This window comes from Glycine soja, chromosome 9 (genome assembly GCF_004193775.1).
Source record: "Glycine soja cultivar W05 chromosome 9, ASM419377v2, whole genome shotgun sequence".
In the NCBI taxonomy this organism is placed as follows: Eukaryota; Viridiplantae; Streptophyta; class Magnoliopsida; order Fabales; family Fabaceae; genus Glycine; species Glycine soja.
Genome location: NC_041010.1, coordinates 46,898,981 through 46,917,442, shown reverse-complemented (window position 1 = coordinate 46,917,442; position 18,462 = coordinate 46,898,981). Strand labels below are relative to the sequence as shown.

The 18,462-nt window shown below is 32.6% G+C and overlaps 2 protein-coding genes and 1 pseudogene across 4 annotated transcripts; 2 read left to right on the top strand and 1 right to left on the bottom strand.

The window, feature by feature from the left end:
* The first annotated feature begins 163 nt into the window (after positions 1-163).
* Positions 164-3,215, top strand: LOC114425315 (annotated as a pseudogene). The gene has a single exon (XR_003669212.1). The product of XR_003669212.1 is annotated as a sugar transport protein 5-like (transcript).
* A 1,666-nt stretch (positions 3,216-4,881) lies between these two features.
* On the bottom strand, positions 4,882-10,945 carry LOC114425314 (vacuolar-sorting receptor 1-like). The gene is made up of 12 exons (XM_028392196.1): positions 10,339-10,945; positions 8,749-9,441; positions 7,716-7,804; positions 7,529-7,598; positions 7,364-7,447; positions 6,890-6,966; positions 6,689-6,770; positions 6,287-6,369; positions 6,117-6,183; positions 5,798-5,926; positions 5,343-5,440; positions 4,882-5,169 (listed from the first exon to the last, which is right to left on the bottom strand). Exons 1-12 carry the CDS (start codon positions 10,628-10,630, stop codon positions 5,074-5,076), a joined length of 1,860 nt encoding a protein of 619 aa, XP_028247997.1. The 5' UTR covers positions 10,631-10,945; the 3' UTR covers positions 4,882-5,073.
* Positions 10,946-16,371: 5,426 nt separating this feature from the next.
* Positions 16,372-17,704, top strand: LOC114367103. 2 transcript variants are annotated; one of them, XM_028324205.1, is made up of 2 exons: positions 16,372-16,620; positions 17,002-17,704. In XM_028324205.1, exons 1-2 carry the CDS (start codon positions 16,456-16,458, stop codon positions 17,533-17,535), a joined length of 699 nt encoding a protein of 232 aa, XP_028180006.1. In that variant the 5' UTR covers positions 16,372-16,455; the 3' UTR covers positions 17,536-17,704. The 2 variants fall into 2 exon arrangements, with proteins under 2 accessions (XP_028180006.1, XP_028180007.1); XM_028324206.1 differs by having other exon boundaries at positions 16,373-16,620; positions 17,026-17,704.
* Positions 17,705-18,462: the final 758 nt, after the last annotated feature.

Genomic DNA, 18,462 nt, shown 5'->3' with positions numbered 1-18,462 from the left:
TAAGAATGAAAACATGTAGCTGACTTAAGATCCCATTGGCTTCCTTTAACGGGTAACAATGCTTAGATCGGGTTTGGCCTAGTATTTGTTCAGTTTTTCTTATCTTAAAAGTGAAGCTTTGACTAAACAGAAAAAATCTTTAAAAAATCTGTAGATTTTTTTTCCTAAAAGAAGTTTTATATAAAAAAGTTGAGTAATAGATTTATTAGAGAAAAAAAAAAAAACTTTCGTTTCTACTATTTCAGTATTGTTCTCTCTCTTCACCTCACTCGTCTTTCTCTTTTCACTCTCCCAGCATGTAACCCACGCCCTCATGCATCGCCCTCTTCCCTTCCCTTTCAAGTGAGTCTCATCACCTTACTTCAACACCGCGGCGAACGACAATAATCCGTATTCAGATTTGCTCACCGTGGACAATAGTCATCATCGATCCAGATTCAGATCTGCTCATAACGCACAACGACTATCGATCTAGATTGGTTCGTGCGGTTGTTCTGTGATATTGGATCAGATCTGTGATTTGATTCCACCATGACATTACCGACGACCACAACCATGCATGCCTCGAAACTCCCACACGTCGGAGGAGTGACGATTGATACCGCTACGGAACCTTGCAATGCAATTCTGCAACGCCTACCTTGAACGTCATCACGATCCAATGGTGGTGTTTGACGCCCTTTCCTCTCCTACTCTTCATATTTGTTTCAAAGATCTATTTCAGAGTTTCCATGACGACACCAAATTTGAACCAAATCTAGGAGTTTTCTTGTTTCAGATCTGGTTTTTATTTTATTGATTATTTTGATTTTGTTGTCTGGAATGAATTGTTGTGTTTCTTCACATTGACTCTTGATCTATTCATTGGTTTGTTCTCTGAAATTAGTTGAAGTGAAACATGTAAAAATTAATTTTTTATTATGAAAAGACATTTATTTGTTGGTTTTGAATCACGAAAAGTCTGAACAAATGTTTTTTTCATAATAAAAAAAATATTTTTTACATGTTTCATGAAACAAATGTTTAAGAACCTCAAATTATGGCTTTAACGTTAGAGTAAAACATAACACCGGTTCTTAAATCTGACTTGTTAATAAGTGACCCACAAAAATTACATTAAGAACCCAAAAACGGTTCTACCGTCAAAGATGCTTTAAGATTTAATAACAATTTTTGAGTTGGGTTTTTGACCTCAAGAATCTCTTTCCATTAAATCTATCATTATTTTTGCTGTAAGAAGTGAAATTAGAGGCTTGATTAGTAAGTTAGTTGTCATTAGAAAAATTTGGATTAAGAGGAAAATAAGAGGGTATAAATAATCGTCCTTATGTATATTCTTATTCATGAATAAAGTTTTGAATTGTTCTTCTTGTATCTTGAGAGTAGAGAGTGGGAGTTCAATTGGGTAAATTCTATTCTCAATTGTTATATTTGGTATCAGAGTGGCATGATGATGATGGTGATCACGAAGGAACTTGAGACTTGCATGGAATTCTATGAGAAGAACCTCTCTGATCATCAAGAATAAATGTAGAAAATGTTGTAAATGGTGCAGAAATCGATCGAAAGCCTCACAGCGGCAATTGCAGTGATGAACGTTGGCAAGAAAAGATCATCACAGTGGAATGCTGGAAACAGTTCTTTCAATAGTTGATAAAGCATAGATTCCATTTCCATCCTTTGATGGCTCCAACTTTCGAGATTGGAAAGCAAAAGCAGAACAATTTTTTGAATTGAAGGGTATCCCTAAAGAATAAAGGAGTCGTTTGTTATTACTATCGATGGATGGTAAAGCCTTTGCATGGCAAAGGCATTATATGCTAAACAATAACAGAGGGAATTCTTGGCAACAAATCATTCATAATGCTGGAAGCAGATTCGACACAAGTGCATTCGATGATCCAATAGCAGAAATTGCAAGATTGAAGCAAGATGGCCCTTTGATCGATTACCTAGAAAACTTTGACACATTGTTAGCTCGAGTATCAATTACAGAAGACGTAGCATTAAGTTTTTTTCTTTCTGGTTTAACCATTGAGCTTGAGAAATCAGTAAGGGTTCATAGGCCAAACGCCATGATTTTTGGTGGTTGCATCTTTTTTTCTGGTGGTGCCATTAATGGTGCTGCTGAAAATATTGCTACGCTAATCTTGGGTCGTATCTTGCTTGGTCTTGGAGTCGGTTTCACAAATCAAGCAACGCCAGTGTACCTATCCGAAATTGCTCCTCCCAAATGGTGAAGTGTGTTCAACACTGGGTTCCAATTCTTCGTCGGTGTGGGTATGGTGGAACTGAATAAACTATGGCACCGTGCGGCATCCATGGGGGTGGCATGTGTCCCTCGGCCTCGCCACAGTCCCCCCAACCATCATCACTGTTGGAGCATTCCTAATCCTTAACACCTCAAGCAGCCTAGTGGTGCGCAACCAAATACCCCAAGCCAGAAACACTCTCCGCAAAGTGCATGGCCTCACTGCTGATGTGGAACTCAAATTACAACACGTGATCCAATCGTCCTAGATTTCAAAAGCCGTGAAAGGGGAAGGTTTTGGGATCATGTTTGAGGAGCAGTATCAGCCTAAGTTGGTGATGGTGTTTGCGATTCCGATGTCTCAGCAGCTCACGGGGATCAACATTGTTGCCTTTTATGCGCCAGACCTTTTTCAGTCTATGGGATTTGACAATGACTTGGCGTTGCTTTTGGCTGTTATATTGGGGCTTGTCAACCTTGGTTCCATTCTTGTCTCAACTGCTATTGTTGATCACTTTGGGCGAAGGTTCTTGTTCATTATAGGCAGCATTCAAATGCTTATTTGCATGATTGTTGTGGTTGTTGTGTTGGCAGTGGTGAATGGTGTTCATGGTACAGAACACATTTCAAAGCTCAACGCACGAATGAAGAAAAAAGGCAGCAGAGCTGTCACGGAGGTGTTGATTCAATGGCAACATACCAACCCAGAAGATGCAATTTGGAAGGAATTACACAGTATGCAACACCAATTTCCAGATTTTGATTGGAGAGCTAACAGGCCTTGAGGACAAGTCCTATTTTTGAAGAGGGGGAAAGTTGTAATAAGTGAAATTAGAGGCTTGATTAGCAAGTTAGTTGTCATTAGGAAAATCCGGATTAAAAGGGAAATAAGAGGGTATAAATAAACGTCCTTATGTACATTCTCATTCATCCATGAATAAAGTTCTGAATTGTTTCTCTTGTACCTTGAGAGTAAAGAGTGAGTGAGGGTTCAATTGGGTAATTCTATTCCCAATTGTTACACTTGCCCAAAAGGTCTTCATATTGGAGGTTGAGTTTTATCAGAAAAACTTCTATTTTTTAAAAAAAATATTATTTTTTAATGTGTCTCTCCTTCAAACGGAAGCAACAAAGAAATGGAAGAGGGGAAAAAGGAAGAACAAAAGAACCACAAGCCATATCAACACATTCACAACAAATTCAAAATAAATAAAAAAAATTACAAGATAGAAAATAGTAGATCAAAGAACAACATATCAAAAACAAGCAGGGAGGTGGGACGACTTCGAATGCGGCAATCATGGAGGGCTAGATATGTGACAAAGAGGGAATTGCGACAGCTACGAGCGTAGTGGCCATCGACGACAACTATGGAGCGGCCAAGGAAGGGAAAGGGAAAGGGAGAGAAAGGAAAACAAAAGCGTAAGAGGAAGAGAAGGGCAGAAGGCATGAGAGGAAGAAATAAGAGCAGAAGGCATAAGGAGAAAAGAAGAGAAGAGGGAAGTTCTGTGATATTTTTTAGGGTTTGGCATTTAAGAGAAAAATATTCAGAAATCCAAGTTGAGTTTTATCACTAAAGTAAAAAATAAAAAAAATCTTATATCTTATAAGATATCATATGATCCATAAAAAATTATTCAAGAATTTAAAATAAATTTTTCTACTAAACATACTCTAAGAGTTCTTGAGAAAGAACAATTCTTCCATGATGGAGAAACTCTCTTTTGCTTTAGTGAGAGCTCTTTGAAGAATCAAGTTCTTAGAAGAGGAACTAGTGTCAAGATCCTATTGTAAAAATAAGATGAATATTGTATTTTTTTTTTCACAAATCGGTATAAAAATATAAAGTCTTGCTAATAAATACCTTAAAGAAAGTAGTTAATAAATTAATAAATAATTTTTCATTAAAAGTTAGTACAATAAAAAATGTATTAAACACATTAAATATTATATAAAAACCTCTATTTTTTACTTTTTTATTAATACTTCAAGAGTATTGGTTAGCATTCAACAAATGTTAAGACTTTTGGTTAGACAAAAATTTTCATCTAACTTTTGACTACAATGGGATATCATTATTGAGATTTAACTCCTTAAAGTGAAAGTGAGAATGTGTATTGATAAAATCACAATCGTTTTAGAAAATCAAAAATTAAAAAATATAATAGAATTAAATACATACATAACAAAATATAAAATTAATTACAAGTCAATCATTAAATTTTTTATAAGAGGTTCTAAATTTAGAACCAATATTATACACCAAAAAAATAAAATCCGATTAAAATCTTATGAAAAAGAAACTTGCACTCAATATAGATTACACCATGAATAGTTATTTTTCTTTTAAGGAATAGTTCATTACTTAATTATATATAAAAGAACTTGTTAGAAACTAAATATCATAATTTATACTTATCCTTTCATATCAAGTATAATGTCACAAACATAATAAAAAACAACTAAATAATTGGACACAAGTGATTAATATGTTAAAGTTAAAAATGATTAAACATAATTCCTGATCAAACTTAACTCTACTTATCTCGCGATCAAACTCTAAATTAATTAGAATCCTTTTTTCTTAATGAACCGAAGGGTTAAAAAACAAAAACATAATAAGGAGCAACTTCGAGAAGCCAAAACAGGAGAAAAGGGGCATAAATATATGTAGAAGATAATGTCACGACCACTTTGGTTTGAAATTTACAAAGCTAAATAATACTAACAAAGGGAAAAAAATCCCCTACGAGAGGAAGAGGATGATAATATAAACTGAGCATCCTTATGATTATCATTTATCTCCCTTTAGCCATAGAGATCTAGATATTGTGATGGACTTGATTAGAGACATCAGGTTGACTATCCAAAGGCATGTATTGGGCCATAATTGTACGTATCTCCGAATCCATATATCTCTGCACATAAATTAGCTTTTTAAAAAAAAATAACAGAATTTTATGATGAGAATGCATAAAAATGTTGGCAACACAAATCAAGACTAGAAAAAAGAGAGAAGAAAAGCCAGAGTCACTTTAGTACATATTGTGAACTCTATATTAACAAAACATCAAACTCGCAATAATCATACCTGGATTCTGTACTTGTAAAATGCATATCCTCCAGCAACAGCAACAACCAAAACGAGGATAATCACCCAGATATTCAACACTGAAGCAGAATATTCACCTGCATTTATAATAAATCAATAAAGTGAAAAAATTAACTATTCTTTAAATCTCAATATCTATGCAAAGAATATCTACATGGATAATTTGTGAGGCTAAAATAAAAAGGTTGAAATCTTTGGAAATTATATGCGGATAAGTAGAATCTAAAACCTCAGCTGCATGCAAAGAGTATCTACAATGCGATCAAGATAATGGAAAACATACTACAATTTTCCATGTTGGTTTAAAATGCAAATTCACAAGCTTTCATAGGAAAACTAGCATTACATTAAATGATTACACAAAAACAATTCATTTAGCAATGCAATTTTGAAAGTGGTAAAGAAAAAAGATAGGAAAACTAAAAAAGCCTCACCAAAACACGTGTCATTTTCTCGTGAGTAGAACAAACCACTTTTGCATTTGCACTCGTAACTCCCCCAGGTGTTTTTGCATTTGCAACCTGGGCATTGACAGGATGTTTTCTCGTTGCACTCATCGATATCTGCAACATAATGAGAAGAAGAAATGTAGAAAAGCCAACATATTTCTAGAATGGCTAACAGCATGATTAATAACAATTGCTGGAATGCAAATCAAATTCAGCATTAACCCACTAAGAGAAGTAACTCTCTGATTTGTGTTTGTCATTCGCCGAATACAACAACAATCACCAAATTTAGAGTGGCAAGTACCTTCACATGACTGGACTCCATCACCTCTGAACCCAGGTGGACATGTACAACCTTTTCTATAGTCATCCTGCATTATCATTTACCAATTAAGAAACAAATGACAGTTAATATGTAGCATATCAGTCTTACTCCTGTCGAGCATGCACAAAAGGATGACTGAAACAACTTACAAGACAAGCCGAGTAAGCCCTTCCACCTTGGGCTCCCTTCCAACAACCACCATTGTTGAATTCACAACTCAGGGATCCTGAAGCTGTTAAGAAATTCAAATTCCCACAAAAATGAATAAATGATACCCATAAAAAAATTGAAATTAACGTAAGTAGAAAAACTTCCCAACCTCCCTAACACAAAAACTACAAGGACAAGAAATCAATTAGGTAGAATGACAGCCACTGATAGAAATCAAAAGGAGGTAGAAATATAAACCCCAACAACAATTTGGTGGGATGATGATGAAACGTGTTCTATTTGGAAGTTAAACTGAAAGGTTCACTAGTCTTGGAAAACTTGAAATAAATATGTAGAGTGGAGAACAGAGCAATTTATCTGAATTTGAAAAATGAATTTACCTTCACAGTGGGTATATCCATCTCCAAAAAACTTCACATTTTGAACAATAGGGCATTCACATACTCTTCCTCGGAAAGTGTCCTATAGTTAGAAATATAAAATATGTATATGGTTAAAACCGGAAGAACCAGATCCCATCTGAAGTGAAAACATACACTTTTCACAATAATGTGCCTGACAAGGTTCAGTTAACCAAATACCCTGCATGCAGTAATGTTAGAAGATTTGTCCTGCCAACAACCACCATTGTTTTCCAAACACTCATTTGTTTCCAGGTCTGCAAAGAATAATCAGTAAAATCATTAGCTTCTGAACAAGATTCAATTTCAATGAGTCAGCTACCAGTACACCTATATGATTTTATCTAGATCAAAATCCAGATTTCTTTTATGAATATTCAAAAATGGAAACATCAGAATGAAAAAAAGGAGAACGATTTTTTTTAAAAAAATTATCACTAACTTTAGAACTACCTAGACACTGCTTGTTGATAGATAGACACCAAGAAATAATTCAGATCATTTGAGGAAGATATATATATATATATAAGCAAACAAATAAAGAGGCAGAAAAGAATTCCTGATGTCTATCCTATGATTTCTTTTGGAGAAAGGTGGGAGGTGGGGAAGGTTCAAGGAGGAATGTAGAAATTAAAAAGGTAATGAAAAAATGACCTGAAGTTAAGCAAATTGATGGTTCAGTGGTCTCTAGGTAGCCTGAACAGATTGCCTTGAGAACAGAAGGTCTTGACAACTTACCTAAAAGCAGTTAAAAATACGTATTAGAAAATATAATACGGTTAGAAAGAAGTCAAGATATCTAGAAAGGCTGCCTCTGACCTCTATACTGTCTGTTGTTTATAACAAGAGTAGGCAGTATAGTAACATCACCACGAGAGCCTTGACCAATCTGAAACCGAAGTTAGAAAAAATTACAATACACTCATAAAACAACAGAATTGCCTAAATGAAAAAAAAAAAAAAACAAGGATAGCATAAAAAAATGTTTGCATTTTAGAAAGCCAACCTGTGCATCCTGTTCAGCCTTAAGAACAGGATTTTCTACATCTGCATGGGGATCTCCAACGCAGTCTTTAATCTTCTTCAGATCAGCACCTGTAAAGTAAATGGAAGACAGAAAGAGGGAGGGGGGGAAACATATCTCTCATTAGAATATGATGCGATAAACCTTTTTAGAAGAACATTTGATAACAAAAGACAAGTTAGTTTAGTTTATACTAAAACATTTTAAAAAATTGAAAAAGGAACAATGGCTAGGTACATGTTTCTTTAGTTGGGCTTGGAATGATGGAAGTTAGTTTAGTGTACATGTTTAGTTTAGTTTATACTTCTATCAGCACATGTTTAGTTTACATGTACTAAGCTAAGCTATAGTGTACATGTTTCTTTAGTTTATACTTCTATCAGCACACTTACAAATTTGGGTTTGTTCCTCATATAAACTATAGCTTCAGCATTTTAGAGTGCGCTTATTTCAAGGTTTGTAAAGTTATCACTCGGAAAGTAAACTTGGCTATGTGGCATTCCCATGTTTGATACAAGCTCAAAAACAATTCCTTGGCATTGTTGATCCTAAGGAAAGTGAGAATATAATGTTTTACTTAATCTCCATCTATGGTGAGGGGTGGACATCTTGCTTTCTCATGTTAATATGAGATGTTGTTTTACAATGTAACTTAATTTCCATTTCTATCTTTTTTTCTCTTATCATTTGACTTTTGAAAAATATTTTCAGAAATATTAATTTTAATTAAAAATATTTTGAATTTACCCTGGCAACATTTTTATTATAATTTCCCAAGGAATGTCATTCCTTGGTTCGTAATAATATACCTCCCAGCAAATGCCTCCTTAAAAAACAAGGCAACGCCAAGGAAACTACACTAGTAAACAAAACAAAAAATGAAACCAAGAAATTAAAAGCATTATATATTTTTCTCTTTGGGCAAATTTTCACAAGTCATTCAAAATCAAACAGCAAACAGAAACACAAGATAGTTCCATAGAGTATGCAAAGAAACGTGAACTTCCCAACCTACCAAGAGATTTAATAACTTGATCTGAGCATTCTTCTGAGTACTTATTCTCTTTCATGGGGCAACGAATTGCAAAGTCAGTAACATAGTCCCACCATTGCCAAGGCTTTCCACTTTCATTTGCTACTTTATAGAAGCAAGCTTGGCGTAAGTTTTGAACAACAACATCTTTGCCATCATATCCTCTACTGAAATCTTGCTCAGGATCTGGAGCACAGTACCTTCCATTGTTTATGCACTGAGATTTACACTGCTTGCTCAAGAGAAATGCTTCAGGACAAAACCAAGTTATATAGCGAGGGGTAAATTGAGTGAACCCTTTCTTCTCCAGCTGCTGAGCTACCCCTTTAAAGTCCTTCAGAAAATTAATTAGACTGTCACACTTTGGCCCACACTCATCGTTGCTATTTGTCCATAACTCGTACTCAACTCTATCATCAGGATGCGGAAGAGACTCCCTCCAATCAAGATTTATATTAACCATCTCCCCGTCAGAGAGAGCCTGCTTGATGCTATCCCCCAGGGATTTGCTGATAAGAGCAGAAGGAATACTAATCTTGTCCACATAATCATCATTTGCTTTCCCTTCTTCAGGAGTGTCCATAGTGATCAACGTTTCTGCCTTGTCATCAGCTACAAGAATAGCTGCTGCTCCACCATTCTGTGCATTCCACGCCTTCAAAGTGAAGTAGCAATCTACCAAAATGACCAGAAAAAAAAAATTAAAGGGCTGATCCCTTTATTTGTGGCAGTGTTCCTATTAACAACCTATGCATAGATATCATTAGCATGGTACCATACACTCAAAATATAATAGGTATTCAAACCAGAAAACATGTCCTTTTTTTGTTGATATGGGTTCTGGTACAATAGTGTACTTTATTGCTATTGCCGTCACCACACCAAAGAGAAAGAGGGAGGGACGGCCTGTTGGATTTCCTTCTTATTTCTCGGTTTTAAAAACTGTTTTCTAATATAAATTCATGCAGCTCAGCAATCAAATTCTTATCCAGAATGTATTAATTTTTTAAAATTGTTTTCAAAACAAGCATTTAAAAAATAAGAAAAACAAAAACAGATGGAAAATGTTTTCTCATTCTCTTCTTCTATTTCGTGATCCTAGCTCAAGGGTATGGGTCATCTGGAGTGGTGCTGCATGTGGTAAGGCATGAACTTGGTGTAAGTATATTTTTTTAGTTTTTGTTTTTGTGTTAAACTAAAAACCAATTTAGAATAGAAATCAAACTCACCCTTAAACTCAATGTCATTCTGCATTATTGACTAGAACATCAAATGCAACGTTTACAACATATTTCGCAGCAACCCCCAGTGAACTTGTACATCATATGGTGTCTAGTACTACCAGTTAAATAAACCACAATGTTCCAAACTTAATAAATAACCGGCAATCCCTTATTCAATTGATTGCATACCTATCCCCAACTTTCCATCTCATGCAATAAGTAACATAAAAAGAAATTCCAATGCACAACACATTCGAAGTTACCACAGAATCATAATACCATTTATTTGATTTTTTTTCATTCCTTTACAAAATGGCGAAGAATCCAAAAGCACTAATGAGAAGCTAACCTCCACGATCAACAAGAAGAAAAGTGGGAAACCCTCCTGGCTTGGACTGAAAATTGACATCACTGAAGTTGGTGCACCCTTTCTGATTCACCTTTGGGTACAGAACAGAACCAACCAACGTTCCTCCATACTTGGGAACCCCAAAATTCCCAATTGCACATTCATACGTACCCTTCAACGATTTCGGAGAAGTCACCTTCAAACTGTTCTTCTCCACCACAAACCTACCGACACAACACCCCAACAGCAAAACCCCAACACACAACAAAAGACTCAGCTTTGTTGTGCCCATCGTCTTCTTCTTCTTCCCAAAGCTTGATTGTGTCTCGGAAAGGGAAGAAGATCGAAATTAACGGGAAAAAAAACTGAAATTCAAAGTGCAATTAATGCAAGTGTGATTTGATCAAAGGGAGAAGACCCAGATGAGGAAAATGAGAAGTGAGGCCAAAAAAAGAGGCTTTTTGAGTTTGGGTCAGCAGAAGAGTGATGCGTGAGAAAGGAAAAAAGCATAGAAATCTTAAAGGTGTCGAAATGATGGAGGAGACGTGTGAGTTAAGTTCAACTGTAAATTGGAACCGTCGCCGTCGGAGATCAAAACAACAAACTAAGAACAGGGGAGATATTTATTTATTTATTTTATATATAAATTATTAGGATAATTATCTTTTAATCAAAAAGCTTTAATTAAACTGTCATCTTTCAACAAGAATATTTTAAGAAAAAATCTTCTACAACAGAAATATTTTTAGAGATTTTTTTTATAACCTTTAGTCTGTTTCAATTTAATATTTTTAGTCCTGACTTAAATGTTGTTATCTATTCTAAAAAAATATAACTAATTTAAAATAATATTATATCATACTCTAAATTAATTATAATAAATTTAAAATATAATGAATTTATTCGTAGAATTTTTAATTTATTATAAATTTTAACTCTATAAAATAAATATTTATTCTATATAAAACACAAGTTAAATATTTTTTATTTATCATCAGTGGTGGTGCTTTTGTACTTTCTCTTTCATTTTGTTTAACGTTTTAGTAAGAAATTTTTTTATCTAATTGTATTTTAATTTCTTCTATTATAAGTCATGTAGAGTAGAATTTTAGACTTTTAACCATTTTTATTTGAATTTAGCATTTTATTATTATTTTTAATTATTACAATCAATGTATTGGGTGTTAAATTCATTAAAAAATGTGACATATATGTAAAAAAAGTATACTGATAAATGATGATATATCAAATATAATTAAATAATTTCCAAACAAACCTAAATATTAACATTAATTACTATATAAGCATCAATTTACTTATAATAATCAAATATTAATCATTAATTTATTTTCATTTTAACTCTAGATAAATTCACACCTTTTACAAAAAAAATAAAATTGATTTTGTCAACATCAATTTTGGACTATTGAAATAAAAAAAAGTTATGTATTTTGCCTTGTGCGTGGGCGGCATTTCACATTAAGAAAATAAGGTAAAGTGTTTAGACTTTTGATCCTTGTAATGGGTATACTCGATCTACCTTCAATGACAAACACTTACATAGTTATATTGTGTTTTATTAATTGACAACTTGACAAGAACACGCTGTCATTCATTGATTAACTGCTAATGATACCTTATTTTATAATCATTCAATTTACTCCCTCTTCTCTCACACTCCTATAACTAATGTTAATTTAAAGTTGCAAGCTGTAACATGTGAAATTATTTAAGAAGCGTTTAGTGGTTATATATCTTATGATTGGATATGACAATTAATTATTTTTACCAACTGTTTGATGTATTAATCTCATTGTAATCAACTGTTTGATATATTAATAAGATATGGTAATCTATCAAACAAAATTCAACAAAAAAAAAATCTCTCACAAAAAAAACATGATAATCTTATCTTAAAATCTACAATATTATGTTGGTTTAGCATTTTTTTTATCCTAAAAACAAAGGTAAATTATGAATAAAGAGAAGATGATAGGATTATATACTGTATTAATTTTTTTATTAGTATTAAGAAATCTAACTCAATTAATTACATAAGATATGTGAATTATTATAAATTTATTAGTGTGTTTTTTATTTTTATAATTACTGATAAAAAAATGAGTTTTTTAAGTAAAAATATTGTGTTAGTTCTTATTTTTCTCAAATCTAATTTAATTGTGAGATACTATTTGTCAATCTAGTATCCAACATATAAAATATAAACTTTTATCAAAATCATGATTTCAGACTTTCCTAACTCAATTAAACATGCCATTTATATGTTCAATTCATAGTAATTAATTTTGTCTACTAGCCCAAAACGTGAGTTGGGTTTCTTCAAACTCAAAAATGATATTGATCAAAGATTCAAAATACGCGTTTATCACTATTTATTATTAATTGGATTTTCTTAAAAAATGATTTGAGCTGAGACATTGTAATTATTTTTGCATTAATATATTTACAATTATCTTTATTTATCATCTGCAAAACATATTTTATAATATTTTTAATTTAATTACACTTTTGTTATCCTTAACTTAGACAGTGTACAATTTTAACTTAGTCAATTATGTTCCTTCATTTTTAAAACTCGTCAAATTTTATTTTGTCATCAATTTTCTTTTACGTATTTTAGCCTAAATATATTTAGATATAATGTTTTTCTTTCTATCTCTCTCTTAATATGACTTTGTTATCATCTTATTTAAGACTAATTAATTTAAAGTAATCAAAAGTGTTCTTTTTTGTTTTTTAAAAAAACATTTATTAATGTAAGCAAAATTACTTTTAATATCACCCCCATATAGTTGAAAATTGAAGTTATCAGTTCTAACCAAATTGTAGAAATATCTTACAAGCAAAGAAATCCCTGTTGCAAGCGATATACCACATAATTGATGAACTAAAATATGTCATTTATTGTCTGGTGAGCCTAGCTAGTAGCTAGTTAATTTAGTTTTAGATATTTCCTAGCAAATTCTTAGTAATCATTCTCTAAAGTCACATCCTTTCATTTTCTTCCTATGTTTCTAGGTTTTCTGGCGGTGATCCTTAATGCACTATTGGTCCTCCTCTAAAGTTTAGAAAGGCCCACTGAGAGAAACACAATCATTCACTTGTCCATTTTAAATTATTTGCCAAAACAATAGTAAAGTTAGGATTTCAGGAATCATAATCATAATATCATAATATATATAAAAAGAAGTCAGGAAAGAAGGAATGAAGAAACTAAAATGTTTGGATCAATAGTAATAAGAATAATTCAATACGTTGATGTGATAGTATGAATCCACCAAAGTCCAAAGCAGTTGAAGATAGGGTCATAAGCAAACATAGGTAGGATGAGAGAGCTCTATAGTAGAGAAATAAGAGATTAAGAGGAGGATTTGATTTATCAGATCGAGTGAATGAACAAAGAAAGATGAAAGTCATCTAGGCATGAGGTGGTGTTGTTTGTGAAGAAGAACAGTTTTATTTATTGACCTCTTAGTCTGAAGAGGGTCCATTTTATCTTCTTTTTTTCTTTTTTTTCTAAGAAACAATCGTATAGACCCTGCTATTTTTTAACCCTTTAAATGAAGAAATAATTGAGGAGGGATTATATTAAAAAGAATAATGAATCAAGTACATCTAAATTTTTTATAAGAAAGTGTATTTAATTTTTTTGCGTTGATTGAGGTGGCCATGAATTAACCATTAATGTGTTTTGAATGTGAAAAGCAAATAATCTCCACTAAAGAATAAAAGTAAAAATTCAATATTGTAGTACATATTTTGACGCACAGGATTTTCACACATTAGCTTTATTACGATTCCATAGTTTATCACGTACGACTGATTCAACATTTTTATTTGAATTCAAACTATTTTGTTTCATCTGCTTTCAGTGACCGGAAAAATGAACACATGCTTGGGTGCATATATCTTTCACATGCACAGACAATAAAATATGAACACTAATCTTGACTATCATATCCCCACTCATCAAAGCCATCTGTTTCTTTTAAGTACACATATTCAAATTAAAAAACAAATAGTATCAGTTTCTTTTTTTTTATATAATGCGCACGAGAACAGAAACATTAATATATCAATATAACATGTAAATATGATCCCACGCACACTCTTCCCAGTGAACTATGAAGAATCAATTTGCCACAGCTCAAGCCTATTGGGTCAGCCTAGTGATAAGATAGTGATAATTATGAGTTTAAATAGTTTGCACGGGATTTTAAATTCCAACCACATTATCAATAGTTTACACGCACACAAAAATTGCTACAGATCACTCACTGGGCCAGTAATTGCACTAAAGTATATAGTTGGTTCAGCACAATATGAAATAGTAGCTAGTGAGCAACAATGATTCACATGAAAAAAAAAAAATATGGCATAAAAGAAAATGTCTGGATACTCCCACTCCCACCGGGCCCATCTCTAATTGTTTATCTGCATGGAAATTAAAAGCTACCTCAAAGCTAACCCATCCAACAAAGTGATGAACAATAGCACAAACATTGCAAGAGTATTCAATAATTATGTTTATCGTATTTTAGAGCATAGATAGCTAGACTCACACACTCATAGACAGTGAAACTTAAACAAAGGCGACAAATAAGAATAAAGAAGTTTAGAAACATGCATAAATTACACGTAGTTTCTCCAAGATTTTGAAAAATGAAGAGAATTGAACGTCCACAGAATATAGCAGGAGTCCACGAACTCTTGAAATGATATATGATGTCAGCGATTACCACACCAAAACCGATAGAAACATCCAATAAAAGAAGGCAAAAAGATTTTTTATGACGACAAAGCAAAATGTAATAGCTGGCTAATAGTAATTTTCATTCTCATTGGTCTGCCGATTCCAATTAAATTAAAAATATTAGCATTGGCTAACTCCTTTAAGAAGTGGTGGAGGAAAGGAAATGGGAGCACGAGGAAGCCATGGTCCCTCTATTATTCTAGTTAAATGCAAGGTTAAGGATTTTTTTATCTAATATTCTGATATACAGTATCACCTAATATACATATGGGATCGAGGTATATAATGAGGAAGTGATCTTTATGTGAAAACGAGAAGAATAAGCTTAAGTCACATAATTATATATAAATGAGCAAGATTCATACACACGCACACATACAAATTAATAAGTGTAGGGTTAGGACAAGACAGGTGGTTTAGTGAGAGTGAAAATAACCGTTAAAAGGCTCTCATTTAAAAATAATTCCTAGAAAACAGTTCTATTATAACTCTTAAAATGCTATATATAATTCAAAAATGAAGATTCGGATTTATTAAATAAGAATAGACATGATTTTTGATACATCTTACTTTAGGATGTTCTTACAAACCAAAAAGAGAAGGCTTGATGATGAATTTGGCATTATCCAAAAAGCTAGCTTTCAATTGAAAGGTTTAGAATTTAGACTTAATTTAATCTGAAAAGTCAATTTATGATAATTTTTCTTCATTTATATATTATATAGTGATCTTATTTTTAGTTGATGTAGAATCAATTTTTTTTAAAATATATCCCCTCACACTCAATATCAATATTTTATGTGGGACCACCAACATATATATATATATATATATATATATATATATATATATATATATATATATATATATATATATATATATATATATTATTTTCACCTTATGTTGAGATCTCTAACAAAAAGTAATTGAATTGGATTTTTTTTTCCTTTGATACTATCCAATTGAACATATCCCAGCAAGTTGCTTCTATTTATATCTCTAGTCTATACCTCTTAACCAGCAAGTTCCTTACTTTCAATTTGATTTCGTGGCATTTTAGGTCTTCACGCATAAGTACGAGTTACGTATGACTCAAACCCCATATCAAGTTTGGTGTCCATTATATCACTTCCACTTAGAGAGGAGTCGTAGCATGCACTAACTACAATTAAAAACAATATTTCATGCATCATTCGTTTTCTGATTCAGCTTTCCATGGCATTCTCTAATAGAAGAGCCCATTATAAAAAGACATCTCGTGTTATTCGTTGTTATACCAAACCAAACCCCTAAGAGGCCCTAACTAGCTAACTATTTTCTTTCTTTCTTCTTCGCCGGGAAAGATGGGAGTGGCTGTTTATTTGGACACCATTTTCGTCCCTTTGAGTCTTTTCATCACAGTGGGTTACCATGTCTATCTTTGCCACACCATCAAGAACAAACCTTCACGTACAACTTATGGAATCAGTAAGAAGAGAAGGACAGATTGGAGTCTCAACTTAAATCAGGTAATTGCATAGATCAATTGTGCATGTAATATGTTTATACATGGAATTTATTCTCAGAGTAATTGTTTGGTTTCATGTTTTCAGATATGATTTTTCACGTGTCAGAACAGAACATGATTTTCAGAAATTAAAAATAATAATTAACTTTCACATCTCAAACATATATAATTTTTCTATTTCCAACGAGTTTTCAAACACACAATATCAGACATTGATTTTTCTCACCATATCATGTTAAAATTTTGCATTTATCTATTTCTTGACTGATATTTACAAATTTTGATAAAGACACAACAATTTCATGCTTATTATAAATAGAAATAAAAATTTCAATGATCACTTATTCATTAATTGGGCAATTGGAGCTTCAATGTTTCCTAGATATTTGTCTTTGTCATAGTGCAGGGTGATGCCAGCAAAGCTATGTTGACGGTGCAAAGCTTGAGGAACACTCTTATGTCCACAATACTCACAGCTACTATAACCATTCTTATTAACTTGGGTTTGGCAGCTTTGACCAACAACACCTACAATGCTAGCCATCTTTTTAGCAGTGGATTTTTTGGGTCAAAGTCAGATAAAATCTTTGTTTTAAAGTATGGATCGGCATCAATTTGTTTGGTGATGAGCTTCATGTTCAGCTCCATGGCCATAGGATATCTGATTGATGCCAATTTTCTGATGAATGCATATGGAGAGTTTTTGTCCGGGGGTTACACACAAACAATATTAGAAAGAGGGTTCACCTTAGCTCTTGTTGGTAATAGGGTGCTTTGTGTTGCTGTTCCTTTGATGTTATGGATGCTGGGTCCAGTGCTAGTACTTTTAGCTACCTTGGTGTTGGTTTTTGTGTTGCATGAGTTTGATTTTGTCTGCAAATTCCCAGACAACAATAAGCAATGTATCATAAAATAGCCTAGCTAGGTACAGCAATATATATGTAGAGGTTGAGTTAAAAAAATCTTGTTGAAATTTGAAATGTATGATCAACTTCATCTTCTAGTAACTGACCAATATGTGAGTGAGGATTTGTTTTGGTGTCAGGTGCATGGGATTGAAAATAACAAGTTATATTTTCCATTTACTAATATTCTTTAAATACTTTTTGTAATAATGTTTTTATTACCTCACTTATCATATAATCTTATTACACATCCTTTTCTTTTCTTTCTATGTCTTTCCTTTTGTACAAAATGATGTCTAAATTTATTGTATAACTGGCATTCGTCCGAAAATAATTACTTGTAATTTTGTTTTTCCTTTTTCTTTGGGTTGGTGAGGTTGGGGCAAAAAGGGCTCTTGCTCTAATTTGAGTCATGGTCGTTTTAAGCCTCTGAAGATTTGTGGATGATTTGATAAATAGAAGCCCCCAAATTTGTCGGGCCAAAGTGTCCCCTCTTTCTTTCAGGAAAAAAAAGAGAAGAGAGCAATAAACTATCTCACAGCTAAATCAATCTCATAATTTTAATATAGTAATAATTAATAAATACAACTTTATAAAAGAAGGCTCACCAAAATGCTAGCAGTGTTCCTTTGGAGGAAAAAACATAATTGGAGTCAACAAGTTGTCCCAACCTAGCCAACCTCTCAATATTGACTTTACATAAATGTAATAAAATAAACATTTATAAAAGAAGTTCTGCCAACCCACCTTAGGTATTCCTTCCTTTCTCACTAAGAATATAAGTTGACTAGTTGTCACAAATAAATCAATCTTATAATTTAGATTGAAAAATAACTATAATAATAAATGCAAATTCATTTATAAAACATGATTAGACAGGATAACAAAATTCAATTTGTAACATGTTTACGTGTATTATCATTTATAAAAAAAAATCA